Genomic DNA, 19539 nt, shown 5'->3' with positions numbered 1-19539 from the left:
TTCACAGGAACAAACCTGTGCTAAACGATTTGGCAACGCTTAGCTGTAATTTGCGTTGACAAACTTCTTCCTGCTTTCTATCAGACAACAGCGTAACTGACACAGAAAAGGAAGCGGGATGGTTTGGGGGGGGGGGGGGGCGGAGGGAAACGTCACCGCCCAAGTTGCCGCGGCGACTCTACTCCAGTGTTTCCGCCTCTTTAGACGCCGGGGAGGGGGCGTGTCCTCCCGGAACGCCGTTTCCATGGTGATACAACTGGCTGCAGCATGTCGGATCTTGGCTCAGAAGAGATCGAAGAGGAGGCAGAGAATGATTTAGGGGTCAGTGGAAAATGGGGATGGGACGGGGGAGAGATAGATCAAGAGAAGGGGCTGGCTATAAATGACAACGGGGTACAGCAGTACTGACTGAGTCAGGAGTTGTAAACGCGAGTTGGGAACTGCTTCTTTGAGTAAAGCCCACATGGCTGGACATCTTTTCAGCAATATTATTCAGGATGAATGTTTTGCTACTAGATTCGTGCTTATTTTTTTTATGAACAGGAACGTTTGGAAAAAAACAAACACAAGTCATCATAAATCATGAATTGAGCTTACTATAAACCAATGCAGAAACAATTAAAACTCAGAACATTGGGGTGGCAACAAGTTGCCAAAACATTATATTAAACCACAGGGAATTCTATGAAACAAATTATTTAAAAGGTGCTATTAAAATAAAAGGAACAAGTTGGTTATTTTTTCTTATTTTTCAAAGATTCAAATAAGAAAGCAGATATGTACACATTGCTTTTAAATGGGAAGGAGAATTATTCTACTTGCAGAACACATTAACTGTATGTTTGAAAGTCTTAGGTTAGAACAGAACAGAGACTAGACTAGAAAATGGACTAGAAAATAGACTAGAGAGTTGGAAGGAACTTTGGAGGTCTTCTAGTCCAACCCCCTGCTCAGGCAGGAAACCCTATACCATGACAGACAAATAGCTATCCAATCTCTTCTTAAAAACATCCGTGTTGGAACATTCACAATTTCTGGAGGCAAATTGTTCCACTGATTAATTGTTCTAACTGTTCAGTTCCTAGCATTAGGAACAATTTCTATTTGAAACCCTGGAAATTTCCAGTGGAATAATAGTGTTTTTGGCAACAAAAGCAAGTCTGATCTTGCAAGATCTTAAAAATGCCAACATTGTTTCAGTGTAATAATAGTGTAGTACTGAACATTATAGTCTAATAACAATGTAGTATTGAAACAGTGGTCTGACTCACGATAAAGTAACTTTGTGTATTCCTATGAAACATTTTAATTCTCTAAGTATATTAATGTTTAGTATGTGTATCAAGCGTAGCTAAATAATGATTTTGGGGATCCTATAGTAGCTAGAATATTAGACTGAGATCAAGGAGATGCAAATGAGATGCCTTCTCTGTGATGGGCCCAGCCCTCTGGAATGACCTCCCCCCCCCCCCCCGACATTAGGACAACTACCGATCTCCGCTCCTTCCACAAGAAACTCAAGACCCACCTGTTCCAACTAGCCGGCCTGGCTTAATTAGAACTTTATTTTCTAATCCCCCTGGCAATTTTAAATTGTAAATTTTAAATTTTAGGGTATCTTAATTGTTTTTAACTTTATTGTTACTGTTTTTTAACTTTGTGGCTATTATTATTATTTATGAATTGTAAAAATGTTTGTATGTATATACCTCCTCCGTGCCATATGCTTGTATATTTAATTGTACGCCGCCCCGAGTCCCTTCATGGAGAGGGAGCGACTTATAAATTGAATAAAATAAATAAATAAATAAATAAATTCAAATCTCCATTTGGTAATGAAGCTCATTGGATGACTTTGCTCAAATCAGTATCTCTCTGCTCCTTCTGTCTGCAAGGTAGTTCTTATCTGATAACATGAAGCAATGCCTTCATGGTTGAGCATCTGAACAGCAGTATAGAAGTGTCATATAGTATGGTCATTATTGTTACTTAACTAGGAATATGAAGGTGGACGCAATGAGGCTGGTGAACGGCATGGACATGGGAAAGCCAGATTACCTAATGGAGATACCTATGAGGGAGAATATGCAAATGGTAAAAGAAATGGAAAGGTAAGATTTAGTTAGAAATAATTTGTTCATTATATACACTAATGAAAAAAAATAACTGCATTTTCTTAGCCTTAACAGGAGATATGTGTCAATAACTTCAGGGAAACTCACTTTGCTTGTTTATTATTTATTTATTTACTTGATGGTAGTCAAGGGTAGTCACATGACTGAAGCTCTGCCCTTTTGTGCATTAGATTTTGATGCATATGTAAAGCTTTGATCACACAGTCATGTCTATTATCTTGGTGGCTTTTTTTTACTTCCCTGTAGATAACAGAATTGGAACTAACCTTGCAGGTCTTCAAGTCCAATCCCCCTACCCTAGCAGGAAACTATGTAGCATTTCAGACAAATGGTTGTCCAAGATCCTATAGATAGAAGAATCCCAAAATCAAGTAAGATCTGAGCATGCTCAATAAGCTTAGAATACAACTGAAACCCCCAAAAGAGATGGAATACAATGACATGATTGGGCTGTCTATTGTATAATATTTCACTGTATGTCACTTGTTTTGTATTAGGCCGTTTCCAAAGTATAAGCATTGCAATAAAGCATTTCTGTAATGTATATCTTTCAGGGGCTATACAGATTTAAAAATGGTGCAAGGTACATTGGCGAATACCTTGAAAATAAAAAACACGGCAATGGGACATTTTTTTATCCAGATGGATCTAAATATGAAGGTACTTATTTTTTCTTCATTCAAATAGTGCCTTATCATAGACAGAAAATTATTGAAGATGTTAGTAGCTAATGGTGTTGTTAAATCAAAGGAAATATATCTAAGTATAATTAATATGCATGTGAAAATAGATTTCTTTACTATTTAGTTTGCACATTCCCTAAAGCCACAATATATTTTGATTACAATTTGCCAACAATGTGATAAAGGGGTGGGAAAGGGGGTCAGGAATGTTCTAGAATGATAGACAATTCTCTTCTCTAAATTATAATTTTTATAGTTACAAAAAATAACTGCAACTTAAATGATTTGTGCTTATTTCTAATACATAAACGTTTATGTACAGACATTTGTTTTTTAAAAATCATTTCTTAATTGTTTTACTCCCTGGCTCATACAGGTGTTTCTTATGTCAATTTTGATATTCCCATTGCTTCAGTAGTTTCTCTTTTCGCTTGCTTTTACACCAGAGAATAGAAAGTTGAGAAAATAACTTTTTCCTCATTTTAGAATTAGGATTAAAACTCAATGACATTCGCCAGTATTTGGCCACATCAACTACATTTTCTCTCACCAGCATGAGGTTTTCCTCTATACATGATGAAGGACATCGTATGCACCATAACATACAGTATGTGAGGTGGATTGTTCTTCTCCACATTCACACAGAGTATCTTCTATAGGGAAGACCCATTTTCTTAGACTGTTTATCAATCTCCTTATGTAATTCTCTGAGAGATAGCCACAGTACTAAAGTAAGAATCTAGGAAGCATTTTTAATAAAAAAAGAGCCAAATTGTAGATGTTAATCATCATGTGTTCTGCTCTTAAATGTAAGATATTTTAGAAACAATTACTCTGGGTATCCCAGTCCATATTCTGATCTCAACAATGGGGTTGAGGACAGGGCCTTAGTGGTTTATATTAGGCCTCCACAGATTAGGGCCACTCCTCTCTTACCAACCGCATAACAACATGATTTAATAACAATTTGTTATTATTAATAATAATTTAATAACAAATTACTTAGAAACTGTGAGATATTAAAACCCAATTTGTATGCTCACAATTCAAGAGACAAGTCTGGTTCACAATTCAAAAGTTTTATTGCAAAGAAATTGAAAAAGTGGTTGCAAGGGCAGCCTCCCAGACTCTTCCCAGTGGCTTGAGTACAAGGAGAGCAAGGACAGACTTCAAGTAATACAATTTATACCTTTCTAATAATTACGCGTGACGCCTAAGAAGAACCCCTCCTCATTTCCAAAATCATTCTTTGAGGTTAATTCGCATTCAAGAGGACAGCATAACTTTTCCTGCAGACCCCTTTATCTTATCTGTGCCACTTTGCTATTTCATTCTAGACGGCGGATGTTATCGTCTCACCAATTTAAATAGTATTATATTTAAATAATAAAGGAATTTTAGCAAGTCCTCCTGTATTGACTTTACTGCTTTGTGCTTAATTTACAATCAAGAAAAACAGCGCCAAGAGTCTTACACCTTTGTGTTACATGTTACACTTTATATGAAAAAGTAACATTTATTTCCTTCAAAACTAATCATTATTTTTTTGTTTTAAATGGTTTAACTAGCAGTTTGGGTATTGGATGTCTCAGAAATTGAAAGTCCTGTTGGTCAAAACAATGTTATTAAAAAGATGTTGCAACTGTAAATATTACAGTTACATCTGATAGATGAAATTTGTCTCTTAGTACAGTGTATGTTAAAAAGTCATCCATGCCATCTATCAATTGATCCAAGGTTGATATCCCCACTTTCATCCATTTTTTCCATATTACCACCTTTCCTCCAATTTTTAATGTTAGGTTGCCCCATGAAGTCAATTTAGCATAGAAAAAGGATCACATCTTTTTTTAAAAGATATTACATTCCATAACTTTCTAACTGATAAATTGTAGCCAGAGGAACTAGAGTTCTACTGTATTCAGAGCCTAGAATGTAACCTTACACTAAGATAGAGTTTTCTTATCTGGTTGTGCTTCCTATCTGGTGTGCCTCACAAGAGTCTCATCAATCTTGTAAGTCTGAAAGTACATTTCTTCCCTGTCCCTTTTACAGCCCAAGAAACTAGGGAGGGTCCCTTTCTGAACCTCTGACCCCACTCAGATTTCTGCTGCAGGTTAGGTTGTCTTTTATCTGACTGTTCCCTTAGCTGCATCACTTTTTTCCTGTATCCCACATACCGTTACAACTTCTGAGGTTGATAAGAGCCACTTTATGGGGAAGATGGCCAGACAAGAAGTTTGATAAACAAACAAACAAATAATACTCTGATTGCCGTTACTTTCTTATATCATTTCCTAAGGATTCTTTTAGTTCAGTGTGACCTTGTTCTCAATCATGATAGTAAAATTTGGATTGTTATTATTACTGCATAAATTCTGTGCTCATTTCTTTAAAGTAATATAGATATTCAAATTAAGGAGTAAACACTATGCTTTATAAAGCCTATTCATTGCAGGAGACTGGGTGGAGGACCAAAGACATGGAAATGGAGTTTACTCTTATATAAATGGAGACACGTACACTGGAGAGTGGTTCAATAATTATAGGTTTGCTTCTTCTAGTTTCACATTTCTGTTTTACTTCTTAAAAATAATAAGCGTAGTTCTGTGTTCTCCTCCAGAAATGTTAAGCTACAGTTTCTATCATCTTTTGAGATTATGGCTGTATAATTATTTTGTCTATTGTGAGACTAATAGACTGTAGATGAAAATGTTCTCAGTGATTTTCCAACTAGTGTGGGTTGTGCATTTTCTACAGCCCAAATAATGTAATTTAACAGAGGGACCATTGACATTCATTGTTTTTTTCCTGAGCAACTGATGACATAGAAATCTCACTTAACAACAACAAAAAGTCTTAATGCTAACAGAAACATTTATTATTAATTACCTTCTTTTCTTTTACTATCGCCTAGTGTCGAAAATGATTAGATTTGATTATGATTATAGTTTGTACTATTTTACACCATTAGCCATCCAGAGAACAGTGTTATTGGACAGCCATATAAATATAGTAAAGAAAGGAAGACTCTTTTTAACTGAAAAACAATATACATTACATATTGCAGCAACCCAGTGATTTGCATTCTTATTGAAAATAAATATGTATCTATATAACACATGCAGATTTCAGTGCAGGTAATTTAATTTAAATCAACGATTTCAATCAGATTTGTTCTAAGACTTAATTACAGGTAGTCCTCAGCTTACAACCACAATTGAGCCCAAAATTTATGTTGCTAAGTGAGAAGTTTGTTAAGTGAATTTTGCCCCATTTTATGATTTTTCTTGGCACATTTATTAACTGAATCACTGCAGTTGTTAAATTAGTAACATGGTTGTTAAATGAATCTGGCTTCCTCATTGACTTTGCTTGCCAGAAGGTTGCAAAAATTGATCACGTAACACAGGGACATTGCAACTGTCATGAATTAGTTGCCAAGCATCTGAATTTTGATCATGTGACCATGGGAATGCTGCAACAGTCATAAGTGTGAAAAAAGGTCATAAGTCACTTTTTTCAGTGCCATTATAACTTCAAATGGTCACTAAGCGAACTATTTTAAATCGAGGACTACCTGTATTTAGTTTGCCTTGATTTAAATTAATCGATTCCTGAGGAAGATTGCATGCAGGATTAAGAATAAGAATTTCTTCTGTCTTAATATGAAACAACTCTTTCCCCCCCCTCTCCTGTAGACATGGGCAAGGTACTTATTTCTATGCATTAACTGGTTCTAAATATGTTGGCACTTGGGCAAATGGGCAACAAGAAGGAGCTGCTGAACTTGTTCACCTAAACCATAGGTTCCAAGGAAAGTTTGTGAATAAAAACGTATGTATGGAAGAAATTACATTGCGTTCTGAAAAAAATGTACATTAGGCATAGAAAATAAAAGATTTTCAGCTTCTTTTGTATCTCACCCAGTTTCAGTAATGATAGTACTAGTATCCAGAAGCTCATTTTGTACAAAAAACTCTCGTGTTTGCATAGTCGGTTAGATGAACAAGTATTTTTCAATCACTATTTTGAGGGAGCTTTAGAAAGATTTTGATTAGCAAGAACATATTTGTTTTATTTGCATACAAATTTTATAATGGCTGAAGCAAAAGCAACTAAGAATCCAGATCATATTAAAAAACACATTTATTGTTGCATAAGGTTTGGGGGCTTCAATTTAGAAGAGGCATGATATATAAATGAGCACGTAAAAAATTGTATAAATTAAGTTAAATGAAAATGAAAGTAGGTTTTATGAACAATATGGTAGTCACAATCTTCAGGTCAGGAGCATTATAGACCTTGAAAGATTGAAGTGTTTTCTTGCTGATTTCTGAATATAGTCCTTTCTAAAAAAATTTTCTTTAGAAACTAAACTCTTTCTTCTTATACAATCTTGAAGATGATAGATGCTATGTATGGTCAGCGTAATTGTGGAAATATTTTGTGTTTTTAGAATATGAAACTGTCAAAATGTTACTAATATATGTTCTTATGTTTATACAGCCACTAGGTCCTGGGAAGTATATATTTGATATTGGATGTGAGCTGCATGGTGAATATTATCAGGAGGTATGTGCTATTGGATTATGTTATTCATATTAACAACCAGGAAGTTCAGAATTATACTTTTGTTTTTACTTTATTTAATTCTGTCATAGTTAAATAATAAAGTAATTACTGTTGTAACAAACTGTATATTTTAATTTACATGTACCATATTTTTCAGAGTATAAGATGCTCTGAAGTATAAGACGCACCTAGCTTTTGGGGAGGAAAACAAGAGAAAAAAATCTGCCTCTGCCTCCCAGCAATTTGCCTCCTTGCCCCAAACAGCAAACAGTACAGAAGATATACACTGTTTGTGGTATTACATTTCAGACTATACTTGTACAGATGCTGTTAAAATTGATGTGGCTTTCTGGAAGTATACATTATTATCTGCTATTTAAAAGAAGATACAATAGCACTGGGTCTCTTCAGATCAAGCATTTATTTTTAAAAAGCTTCTTCATTTGGTTAAGCTGTCTAGAACAATAATAAAGCAGTCTTTAAAAATAAGTCTAATAATTTGAACATTCTATAGGCATTTATAGTTATTGACTTACCTCCTTGCAGCAAACAGCAAGTTTCACTTTCAATTTCAGTTTAAGCATGGGGCTCCTGATGATCAGCTGTTTCAGGCTGCAGGGACTGCCATAGCCTATTGCCACCTCCACAAGCTCCATTTTCTCCATTTGCTGCAAGGAGGTAAATTGCTGGGAGGTAGAGGCCAAAGGGTGGGGGCCAATGGGTGGGCGGGGCTACATTTGGTGTATGAGATGGACCCAAATGTTCACCCGGTACTTTTTAAAACAACAAGGCAAGGTTTTTGAGAGCTGACGATGCTAAGATCACTTCAACCATTTGGCTTGTTTTTTTCTAGAAGAGAAAGTGATTTTGGTTTTCCTTTCCTTCCCCGCCTTTCTTTTGTAGCAAGACTTACCTTGAATCCACCCTGACCTTGGCCCAAATAGGGTGGAAGACAGTTCTGTACAATATTCACTTTTCCCTAACTTTGCAAGGTCAGTGGAATCACCTAGTGCAGGGGTGTCAAACTCGCTATGACACATCGTCACTTGACGTGTCGCAACTTTTTTCCCCTTCGCTAAACCAGGGGTGGACATGGCCTGCACGTGATGCATCCGGCCCATGGGACGTGAGTTTCATACCCCTGACTTAGTAGTGGTTGCATTCATTGTAATTATATTATAATTAAATTATAATTAATTAAATTATAATTAATTAAAGCAAGATTTTAAGAACTTTCCTGTTGCCACCTGATGCATCGAGAGTTTGCCCAAATCAAAAGTAACAGTTTTAGAATTTTGTGCAGCTACTGAAAATAGACTGTATGCAAAAAGGCAATCCTATCTTTATTCAATAAAGGGCTCCTATAGGCACAAAGGAATTAACATCAGCATTTTCATTCCTCCCCCCCTTTCTTTGTTGTCTTGATTCCATACAGAATTTATTTACCTATGATTTCTCAATTCTCTTACCTTCAGTGCAAGTCTGAACAAGTTATGGCATTCAATATTTGCTATAAAAATCCACGCAAAAAGTTATTTTGTGGAACTGATGGCAAAGAACTGCCTTAGGTTCAAAGCAATGAGATGCTACTGGCCACTGACATGACATATCGCAAAATATGTGAGACCAGATGTCTTGCTTTGTACATACTCAAATTTGATGTTTTACTGTTTTTATTTTATTGTTAAGATTTTAATTATAATATATGTTTTAAATTGTGAGCTGCCTAGAGTTGTTTGTTGAGATGGGCAGCTATGGAAATCAATCAATCAAATAAATAAATAAATGTAAAGCAAGCATACCTAATTTTCAGACACACATGATTGTTATACGTCTTATCCTTTTCAACTTTTAAACTTTTGCATAATAAAAATAACATTTCATTTCATTCTTTTGGTAATTTGCTTAGCTCATACAGTACCGTGCAAACCAAGGAAAGAGAAGGAGTAACAAAGAAATGCCTTCTACTCAGAATTATGAGAAACAATTAGCTATTGAAACCTCTGCCTTTTCAAAAGAGGTGCCATTTGGCTTTGAAATAGAATGATTCTGCATGATTTGCTTGCATGTGACTTAAGTTAGAAGGAAATGTTGCGTAAAAAATCTTTTGGTGTATTAATTGGCATTATAACCCTAAACAGTTATTTTAACAATTTTTTGCTTGTTTGCTTGCTTTTGTTTTAATACGATAATAATTCCATTTTTATTTATAGCAGAATATTTTTGCAATTTATGTTGGTAGAGAAAATACTTTACTTCCCAGGGTTTCCAGATGGTTGAGTGAAACACAGTGATGGATTAAGGTGAATTTTAGGGACCGTGCAACAGAAGTGGGACGTTGTTGTACAGAAAGACCAATCAAAGGCAGATGGGAGGGCCAATAGGTTTCTTAAAAGAAATTTCATGAAATACTGCATGACAAATATATCGAGCAGCGCTTAAATATTTAAGAGATGGCATTTGTGTCACAGCACATTCTTTGCCATGTGACCCTCCTTTAATTGTCCATGCACCTAGCTGTTTCAAGGGGAAATATTCTTGAACCATCAAAAGTATAAGAAAATGCCAGGATTCAATAGTTACCTTTTTGTTGCTGTTGTTGAAGCACCTAGTATAGGGTTTCTTGGTAAATATTTCCAGAATGGAGACTGGATTTTTCAGCATCATTATAAGGATTTTGAAATCATAGAAGCAATGCACAGATTAAAAAAATGGCATCTGATTAATTAGACTTAACATAATATAGCAAAGTAAAACAAATATTTCAAACCAATTAGTCAAAGCAAGAATTGTCACTAAATAGAAGTGGCAAGGTCATAAATATAAGTTTAGACAAAGCTCTCCCAGCAAATAGCTCCAATGTTTAAATCTAGAATATTTTTGAGTCAAACACAAACCAGGAATTGGTGGTATAAAGAAAATAGTCTGCTTGAAGACCCTTAACAATGAAGCAGTGAAGAGGATGGTGCTTCTGGTAGGTCCAAAACTGTTTGTGACATTTTTTTTGTTCTGCATTTTGTATTATGATCAAAAATTGACCAGCAGATAGCGTACCCTTTGTAATATGCTTCTTACCAATAATTACCTAACCAATAATTAAGCTGTAACATTCTGAAAACCTATCTGAGGCTTTTAGACAATTTTAAACAGTACCCATGAGGAACATGCTTTATTAATCCAGATTTGGAGAAATATCTGGCTCTGTGCATTGTTGAGAGTTGCTAAAATGCATGAAGTCTGTTATGCATGGGTCTTCATAAAGTTTTAAGGAAAGCTTTTATCACAAATGGATTGGACCTTTCCTTTTTCATTTCTATTATTATCCTGAACATTCATCTTTCTTTAGGAGAAAACAGAAGAAGAGGAGGAGGAGGAAGTTTTGATACCAGTGGCTCCAAAATGGAAAGCAACAAAAATTACCACCCTAACACTATGGGTACCTGAAGAGCCACCTCCTCCAGAAGTAACTCCAGCAGCTGCAGAAGGCCCATCAGCTGAGGAACCTGGAGTTCCTGCAGGTTTGTATTTTGACTTATGAGCAATCCATGAATCTTTCACTTATTTTAGAGGATGCCAATTTGATAGATCAAAGTTTTGCACACACCTAGAAAAATATATTGTTAGGGAGAATCCAGAGTCATCACTGTCATTGTTTGTATTGCCAGAAATCTGTATTATCTTTAAGGAGTAGTTATTACCAGTTTTTGCTAGCATATCAATGATTCTAGATAGGTACTGTTTAGCTACAGTTGTTCAGAGACTGCTTACCTTATGTATAGTGTAGATTATTGTAATGTGATCTATGTGGAATTAACCTTACATTTGATATGGAAACTGCCGTTGGTGTAGAATGTGAAAGCAAAGTTGCTGAAAGGAGACACTTGGCTAAGCATATTTTACTTCTATTGAAGCAGGTGTACTGGTAATCAGCCACGAAAGCAAGTACCTCATTTTTCAGACTATAAGATGCACTAGAGTATAAGACGCACCAAGATATTGAAAAGGTAAATTAAAAAAAAAGGTTTTGCCCTCCCCGGCCCCCAGGAGCACTCTGCAGGCCTCCCAAACCCTCTGCACATCCCATTTTTGTTGCAAAAAACGGGATGTGCAGAGAGTTTGGAAGGCCTGCAGAGTGTTCCTGGGGGCCGGGGAGGGCAAAAACACCCTTGTTTTTGTGAAAAATGGGCCCTTTTTCACTTGGTTTTGCTCTCCCCAGCCCCCAGGAACACTCTGCACTCTACAGGCCTCCAAACCCTCTGTGTGTCCATTTTTGCGAAAAACGGAAGGTGGAGTTTTGGGAGGCCAAAAATGCTGTATTCAGTGTATAAGATGCACCCAGATTTTTTGGGAGGAGGGGGGGAAAGGTGCATCTTATACTCAGAAAAATACAGCACTTAACCACCAAACTATATTCAAGTTTTTAACTATGACGTATAAGACACTAGTTGAAGATCAAGATGTCAAACTGACTCTATATAACTATTTGAGGGTTAAGAGAATCACAAGTGGTCCTACTGTATATTGCTGGATTTATATATGTCATTTTATACGCATATATGGATCTTGTGATAATGCCTGAATGTTAGAACATTTTATCCTTGAAATTACATCTTTTGAAAATCTCCCCCTTCAATGAGATCTTTTCATGAATTTTGATAGCAGTGGGAGAAGAAAAAAGCAAGACTACCCTTTTTTTCTTTAATGCTTTTACATTGTTTTAATCAATTGCTTTTCTTCCTCTGTGTTAGGAATTTCTATTGTTGTATTTGTCTTACAAGGAAAAAGGCTTTTTTTGTCTGTTTAGAAGGAGCATTTCATGTCATACATTATTAATTAAAAGTAATAGCATGGTATTCAGTAAGTCAGATATTATTTGCTCTTCTAATTTTTCCTTCCTTTCTCCATACCTTTATTTCAGCTGGCGAGGAAAGTGCTCTTGAAGCACCCTCAGAAAGTGCTGAGGCTGCTGCAGAAGCAGGAGAGGTCTCCTCACCAAAAGATATGGAGGAAGAAGAAGAGGCAGCTAAAGATGACCAAGCAGATCAGGGTGAGGGGAAAGGGAGAGGGAACACGCAGTGAATACGTAAGCTGGTTACTCAAAAGAGACTTCTGCTGCTTAAGTATTTATACAATTTATCTCCTGCTTTTTGATTAAATGATCTACAGTACAATGTGTAACCTAAGATAGGACCACAATAGGCTTCCCTTTCACTTGCCTGTCCAGGACTGCTGGCAATGTGAGTTAGTCTTTCTGTCAGGAAGAGGAATCCCTTCTTAGCATATTTTCATGTTGAAAGCAAAAAATTAGGGATAATCCACTATGAACTAGCAACACCTAAGAGAGAGAGAGAGAAAAACAAAAGGTAAAATGAATCCAAAGGCCACTTCTGCATGCTACAGTCTTTGTACAGTGATCTTCACATATTACAGCCTTTCAGTGTTTTTTAACAAGATTTTTTTCACCTTTATTATATTTATAAATAACTCAAGGTGACAAACATATCTAATTCTCCGTTCTCTTCCTATTTCCCCCACAATGACAATCCTGTGAGAGGAGTTGTCGTTGAGAGAGAATTATTGGCTTAAAGTTCTCCAACTGGTAACTTAAAATGCTTGAACACGATAGAGACAGCTAAGATTTTTTGGAGCTTTGTGGAAATGGCAGAACACTCTTGCTATATTGGAACCTTGGATTCCCCCCCCCTTGATTGAACACTGTGGGGCAAGCAGCACCTATAGTCGGCAAGCCTTCATTTAGCCTTTGGAAAAGCTGGCCGCAACATCATCCTTCAACATCTCTAGAAGGAGAACACACCGAAGAGCTTAATGAAATTAAGTTAGTTCCAACTACCATTCAAGATGGCTGTGCACATAGATGAACCCTGTGGGGCAAGAGGCATCTATAGTCAACAAGCCTTGTTACAAATTGGATTGAAATGTGAAAAGAACTATTACAGACAATTTTATATATTCTCATAAAATACCGGAGGAGGCAGCTAGGCCCCTAGGGGAGCCATGGATTACTATCCCTGCAGGAAGGAGGAGGAGGAGGCAGAGAAAACGGAGGGACAGGAAGAGAAAGAGAGGATATCGTGCAGGCGTTTTTCTTAAACTGAGTAGGTTTCCACACAAGGCTTCAATTCCAAGTATATTTCTTACCAATGCAAGATCCCTTGCACCAAATGGATGAATTAAGGCTACATATTGCAAAGACTAAATACATCAAGAACTGCCTTTTTTTTTTTACTAATCACAGAAATTTGGCTTCGTCCACTCATTCTGGATGCAGCTGTTGAGCTAGCAGGACAGTAGTAGAGAATCTGGCAAGAGCAAGGGGGGGGGGTTAAGCCTTTATGTGAAAAAAAAAGCTGGTGTATCAATATAAGCCACTCCTCCACGGATCTGGAGTACATGACTCTTAAATGTAGACCCATATATCTTCCATGGGAATTCAGTGTGGTTTTGATTATGGCAGTCTATATCCCACCTGATGCCAATACTACCATAGCTTTGGGGTTCTTCTACAACATTGTTAGTAATCAGCAGAATAAGTATCCTGATGCTGTGCATATTATAGCAGGGAACTTTAATCAGGCTGATTTAAAAGCAGTGCTCCCTAAATTCTATCAGCATGTTAAGTGTGCTACTAGAGGAGCAAACATATTGGATAAAGCATATACCAATGTTAAACATGGCTATAAGGTTATACAATTACCACATTTGGGAGAATCAGACCATATATCACTGCTTTTAGCACCGGCATACATCCCTCTTGGGAGATGGGCTCTGCCTATAATAAAGACAATGAAATCTTGGCCAGAAGATGCTTCCCAACAACTTCAGGATTGTTTTGAGAACACAAATTGGGACGTCTTTTACCATCCTGACCTAGAGGAGCACACTGCAACTGTTCTGTGCTATATCAAACACTGCACACACACTATCACTATGGATAAATGTATTAGGATCTATCCCAATCAGAAGCCCTGGAAGGAAGTCAACGCCTCTTGCATAACAGGATCAAGGTCTTTAGGTCTAGTGATGGGGCAAGATACAGTGTTGCCAGAGCTAGTCTGAAGAAAGGTATTCGGAAGGCCTAGACTGATTATAAGAGGAAGATTGAGGATAATTTTTATAGTTAATAACATGAGGCAAGCGTGGCGAGGGATTCAACAAATTACCAACTATCAACCAACCAATGTCATCATTGCTGAGGGGGGATGCTTCATTGGCAGAAGAACTGAATAATTTCTTTGCTCGCTTTGAAGTGGAGACATCAGGGACGGCTATAATACAACCACCAGTCCATTGTAGCCCACACCTCATTGTGGAGGAAGAGGAGGTGAGGAACATTCTGAGGGCTGTGGACCCTAGAAAGACTGCTGGTCTTGATGGTATCTCTGGCCGAGTACTTAAAGACTGTGCTGATCAGTTAGCTAGAGTCTTTACTAAAATCTTCAATCGGTCTTTATTCCAGTCTACTATTCCGTCTTCTTTGAAGACTTCCACCATTGTTCCACTGCCAAAGAAGTTTCCTTTCAATAACCTCAATGATTACAGACCAGTGGCACTCACTCCTATCATCATGAAGTGCTTTGAGAAATTGGTCTGCCGGCACATCATTTCTGGTCTTCCGCATACATTTGATAAACACCAGTTTGCATACAGAAGAAATAGATCTAAAGAGGATGCTCCAGCCATCACTCTTCACACTGCTCTGACTCATTTGGAACAATGGAGGGGAGGCTATGTGAGGATGCTTTTTGTAGATTTTAGCTCTGCATTTAACACAATAATTCCACATAGACTAGTGTCTAAACTTATGGATCTTGGGCTTTCTTATTCAATCTGCCTTTGGATTATGGATTTCCTGTCTGGCCACTCTCAGATGGTCAGATTAGGTAATCATATCTCTTCAGCACTTATTCTTAACACTGGTACACCACAGGGTTGCGTGTTGAGTCCCTTAGTCTTTATGAGCATGACTGCATTTCCACTTACACTAATAATACTATTACTAAATTTGTAGATGATACAACCGTGGTGGGGCTAATCTCCGGGGGGGGGGGGATGAGTCTGCCTATCGAGATGAGGTGGAACGGTTGCAGCACTGGTCAAAAGGGCCCAGCAGAGAATATACTACCTGAGACTTCTCAGGAAACAACAACTGAATGAAAAACTGCTGTTGACCTTCTATCGCTGCACCATAGAGTGTATTCTAACTTACTGCATCTGTGTATGGTTTGCCAATTGCACAGTGGCAGATAGGACAGCACTCCAGGTCAACGGCATTGCCCAGAGGATCATTGATTGCCCACTCCCCTCTTTGGAAGAGCTTTATAGTTCCCGCTACCTTAAGAAAGTTCAAAACATTCTCAAAGATCCATCTCATCCTGGACACTTTTTTTTGAACTATTACCATCTGGCAGACGGTACAGGATAATAAAAACAAGGACAAACAGGCTGAAAAACAGCTTCTATTCTAAGGCAATAACCATATTGAATTCTACGGTATAGTGCAATATCGGGTTTTCAGTTTCAATTATATAGAATGTAAAGGATGTATGCTTGTGTTTTTATTTTTATAATTGTCATGTACACTGAAGACGACATTTAATTGTTTTGTACCATGTGCAATGACAATAAACTAAACTAAACTAAACTTTGGGTCTCTAGGCTTGGGTACACATAAGTCTTCATGGCCTTATGAAAAGCCAATACAGGTAGTCCTTGAGTTACGAATGTAAGGGAGCCTGTCAAGGATTCATGTGATTCGTAGGAGTGAATCACATGCCGCTCGCAAAGTAGTGGCGTTTATCCAATACCCTCTAATACCCATGTATTGTAGCTGCATTCTGCATCAATTGTTATGTGCCAGCAGGCAGTTTTAACTTCATTGTCTCTTCAGCTGATAGACTGTAATTGCTCCTGTTCCCTCTTTTTCCTATTACTTCTCCTCCACCAGTCATTAATTATGGAAGGCCAAAGATACAAAGATGTTCCCATCTTTCTTCTTGTTGAAAAACTGTACACAAGACAATGCTAATGGCTTAGAATGTCTGACAACTATTTAGAGAAAGTGCTGTGATTTTTCAAAATGGTTCTAAGTCCAATGTACTTGAATTAAGAGGCACCATCTTGGGAAGCTTTTTGCTGTATACAAAGAAAAGGGAAGAAGGTGAAGAAACCGCAGTTTGGGCAAGGGCAAGATCACATGTGCCTGCCATCTTGGATTTTTGCTTCTCCTTCCTTCCTCCCCCCTCATTTGATGACTCTGTTTATGTAATTCAAAACTGTATTGTTTTTGAATGGGGCTGTAAGAATTAACCTTTCTGTTCCTGAATCATAGTGTTGGAATATAGCATCGTACAAAACTGCAAAACCAAATATTTACTAATAATCAATGATACAAAACCTTTAATGATACAGAACCTTACAATTCTATGATTGAACACCATTCTCTTTCCTTATAACCTGCATTTAATCTTCATATTCCTGCTTTCTCCAATACTTTCTTAGCATTTTAAATACCTATTTTCCTCCAGCCTTTCTTTCCTATTTTGTAACATTGTCTATGTTTGGTTTTAATTTAAGACACCCAAGGAACTGTTTTCAGATCCTTTGGTTTGAACAACTACTTATAAAACAGAGAGTTCACAAATAACACTGTTGCATTTTTAACTTTAGTTTGTTCTTTTTTCCTCCCAAACCATAGCTGAAGAAAAGGAAGACGATACAAGAGAATCTGAAGTCCAAGAATAATGGACATAACGTAAATTACAAAAACATCGAAAGAAATTAGTTTTACTTCAGTCACACTAAAGTTCGTTAATTGAGAATTTGAACATGTATTGAACTCTCTCACTTAAATCATTGGTTAATTTTGTTGAGTATTTGACTTTTATTTCTTTAGTTTATTAGTTGGTTTGCTTGCTTAATGTTTGAAGCAACAGACTTGTTTCTTTTTTATCTGAGGTAAGATTTCCACTTCTATCTTTACTCATTCCTGGCCCTTTTCTTCCCTCCCTGTCTGCTCCACCCCAAAAAATTAAATGCTATCTTCTCTGAATTATTTTCAACACTTTTATAAAGTTTGTTATGCATAGTTTAAAGGATCAATAAAATTTACATTGACTAAATTATATTGACTTGTTTTTCCTCCTAAATAATATTATTTTTTTTCACTTTCTGTTCTTTTCCTTCTGGTCCAATAAAATTGCAAATAAATTCGGTTCAATTTTCTGTATATCCCTCCAAGAGATTTTGTACAATTCCAAGCCAAACTCTTCTGCTAATTATGATTCTAAGGGAATTAAAATTAAACACAGCCACAGAGTGAGACCTCGCCAAAACATTGCCGAGACAATCTCAATCTTACATGGGAAAAGACCCGAATATAACAAGACCAGCATACCTACACCCGTGAAAATCTACGATATATATATTTTGTAGAAAATTATATATATATATATATATATATATATATATATATATATATGTGTGTGTGTGTGTGTGTGTGTGTGTGTGTGTGTATGTGTATGTGTATGTATATGTATATGTATATGTATATGTATATGTATATGTATATGTATATGTGTGTGTGTGTGTGTGTATGTATGTGTGTATGTGTGTATGTGTATATATATATATATATGTGTGTATGTATGTATGTATGTATGTATGTATGTATGTATGTATGTATGTATGTATTTGTGTTACAACTTAGTGGCTAAGACTTCTGCCTAAGATATAATACAGCCCAGGTTCGAATCCCAGTAAGGGTATGGCTAGCTGATGAGAGCTAATTAGCTCGAAATAGATCTATACTAGTCTCCCTTTATTTATTTATTTATCAGTACAAATACAACACACACACACACACACATATATATACACACACACACACACACACATATATATATACACACACACACATGCTGGTGGTGTTGTATTCAGGTCTTTTCCCATGAAAGATTGAGATTGTCTTGACAACGTTTCGGCGAGGTCTCACTCGCCATCTTCAGGCTGGTGCATTGGCGTATTTGGGTCTTTTCCCATGTAAGATTGCCAGTATCTTGCCACCATTTCGACAAGGTCGCACTCGTCATCTTCAGACTGGTGCCTTTGGCTTCAAGCTTGTGCGAGCAAAGCATGGTTGGAGCTGCCGTTTTTCTATAAATATAGGTGGGAGTGTATGGAATGTTGGCTTTGTTGCTTTAAACGGATTGGTTGGTTGTGTTGTCACATCTTGATTGGTTGATGGAATTGATGTTTGGTGAGGGTGATTGGTGACCAAAAAATAGCCAACATCTTAAGAAACCCCAAAGACAAGATCCAGCTAGAAAACCAAGGAGTCTATGAAATACCATGCAAAATCTGTCCAGCCACATACATTGGAAAAACTAATAGGAGAATAAATGCACACATCACAGAAGACAAGAACGCAGTCAGAAAAGAAGAAAAAAACGTCCTACCTTTTCCAGCACCTTAAAGCAACAGGACATGAAATGGATTTTGAAGGAACCAAATTTCTCTCCAAAACTGAACACTTCAACAAGAGAATAATTATGGAAACTATCGAAATAGAGAAACACCCCCACAACATGAATAAATGTGATGATGCCTCCCTCCTACTAGACATCTGGAAACTAGCCCTAGTCAATAAACGAGTCCCAGCCACAAAAACCAACACAGGACCCAGAACAACACAAGACACCATCCCCAATCACCCTCACCAAACATCAATTCCATCAACCAATCAAGATGTGACAACACAACCAGCCAATCCATTTAAAGCAACAAAGCCAACATTCCACACACCCCCACCTATATTTATAGAAAAACGGCAGCTTCGACCACGCTTTGCTCGCACAAACCCAAAGTGTCCCCCCTGTTTGGCTTGCATTATTTTAAGTCTTTGACTGGCAGGCACATACAGCTTGTTCCCCACCGAAGCCTGTTCATCCTGAATTTTTATGGGTATTAAACCAGGTGTCATCCTTTAGCGCAACGTTAAAAGCAGTTGCTGTGGTCCCATCCACAGAAGGTTTTTCTTTTCCCTGTGCTCTCATGGTCACTTGGGCTGCCAGCAGGTGTGGTGCAAGCATAGGTTTGACTACATCTACTTTAGAGCTGTTGTACTGAGG

The 19539-nt window shown here is 37.1% G+C and overlaps 1 protein-coding gene across 1 annotated transcript; it reads left to right on the top strand.

Annotated features, from left to right (window-relative positions):
• The first annotated feature begins 212 nt into the window (after positions 1 to 212).
• RSPH1 (radial spoke head component 1) lies at positions 213 to 17523 on the top strand. The gene is made up of 9 exons (XM_081951610.1): positions 213 to 321; positions 1998 to 2111; positions 2690 to 2795; positions 5277 to 5367; positions 6520 to 6655; positions 7328 to 7393; positions 10740 to 10911; positions 12312 to 12440; positions 17109 to 17523. The coding sequence occupies exons 1-9, from the start codon at positions 268 to 270 to the stop codon at positions 17153 to 17155; spliced, it is 915 nt and encodes a 304-aa protein (XP_081807736.1). The 5' UTR covers positions 213 to 267; the 3' UTR covers positions 17156 to 17523.
• Positions 17524 to 19539: the final 2016 nt, after the last annotated feature.

This window comes from Natrix helvetica (genome assembly GCF_964273705.1).
Source record: "Natrix helvetica genome assembly, chromosome: 4".
Classification (NCBI taxonomy): Eukaryota; Metazoa; Chordata; class Lepidosauria; order Squamata; family Natricidae; genus Natrix; species Natrix helvetica.
This window is presented reverse-complemented; position numbering and strand designations above follow the sequence as displayed.

Excerpts from the sequence above, each read along its gene's own strand:
- RSPH1 (XM_081951610.1), top strand. The coding sequence starts at position 268 with ATGTCGGATCTTGGCTCAGAAGAGATCGAAGAGGAGGCAGAGAATGAT. Across the intron at positions 322-1,997 it reads AGGCAGAGAATGATTTAGGG|GAATATGAAGGTGGACGCAA; the intron begins GTCAGTGGAAAA and ends TTACTTAACTAG. Across the intron at positions 2,796-5,276 it reads AGATGGATCTAAATATGAAG|GAGACTGGGTGGAGGACCAA; the intron begins GTACTTATTTTT and ends TATTCATTGCAG.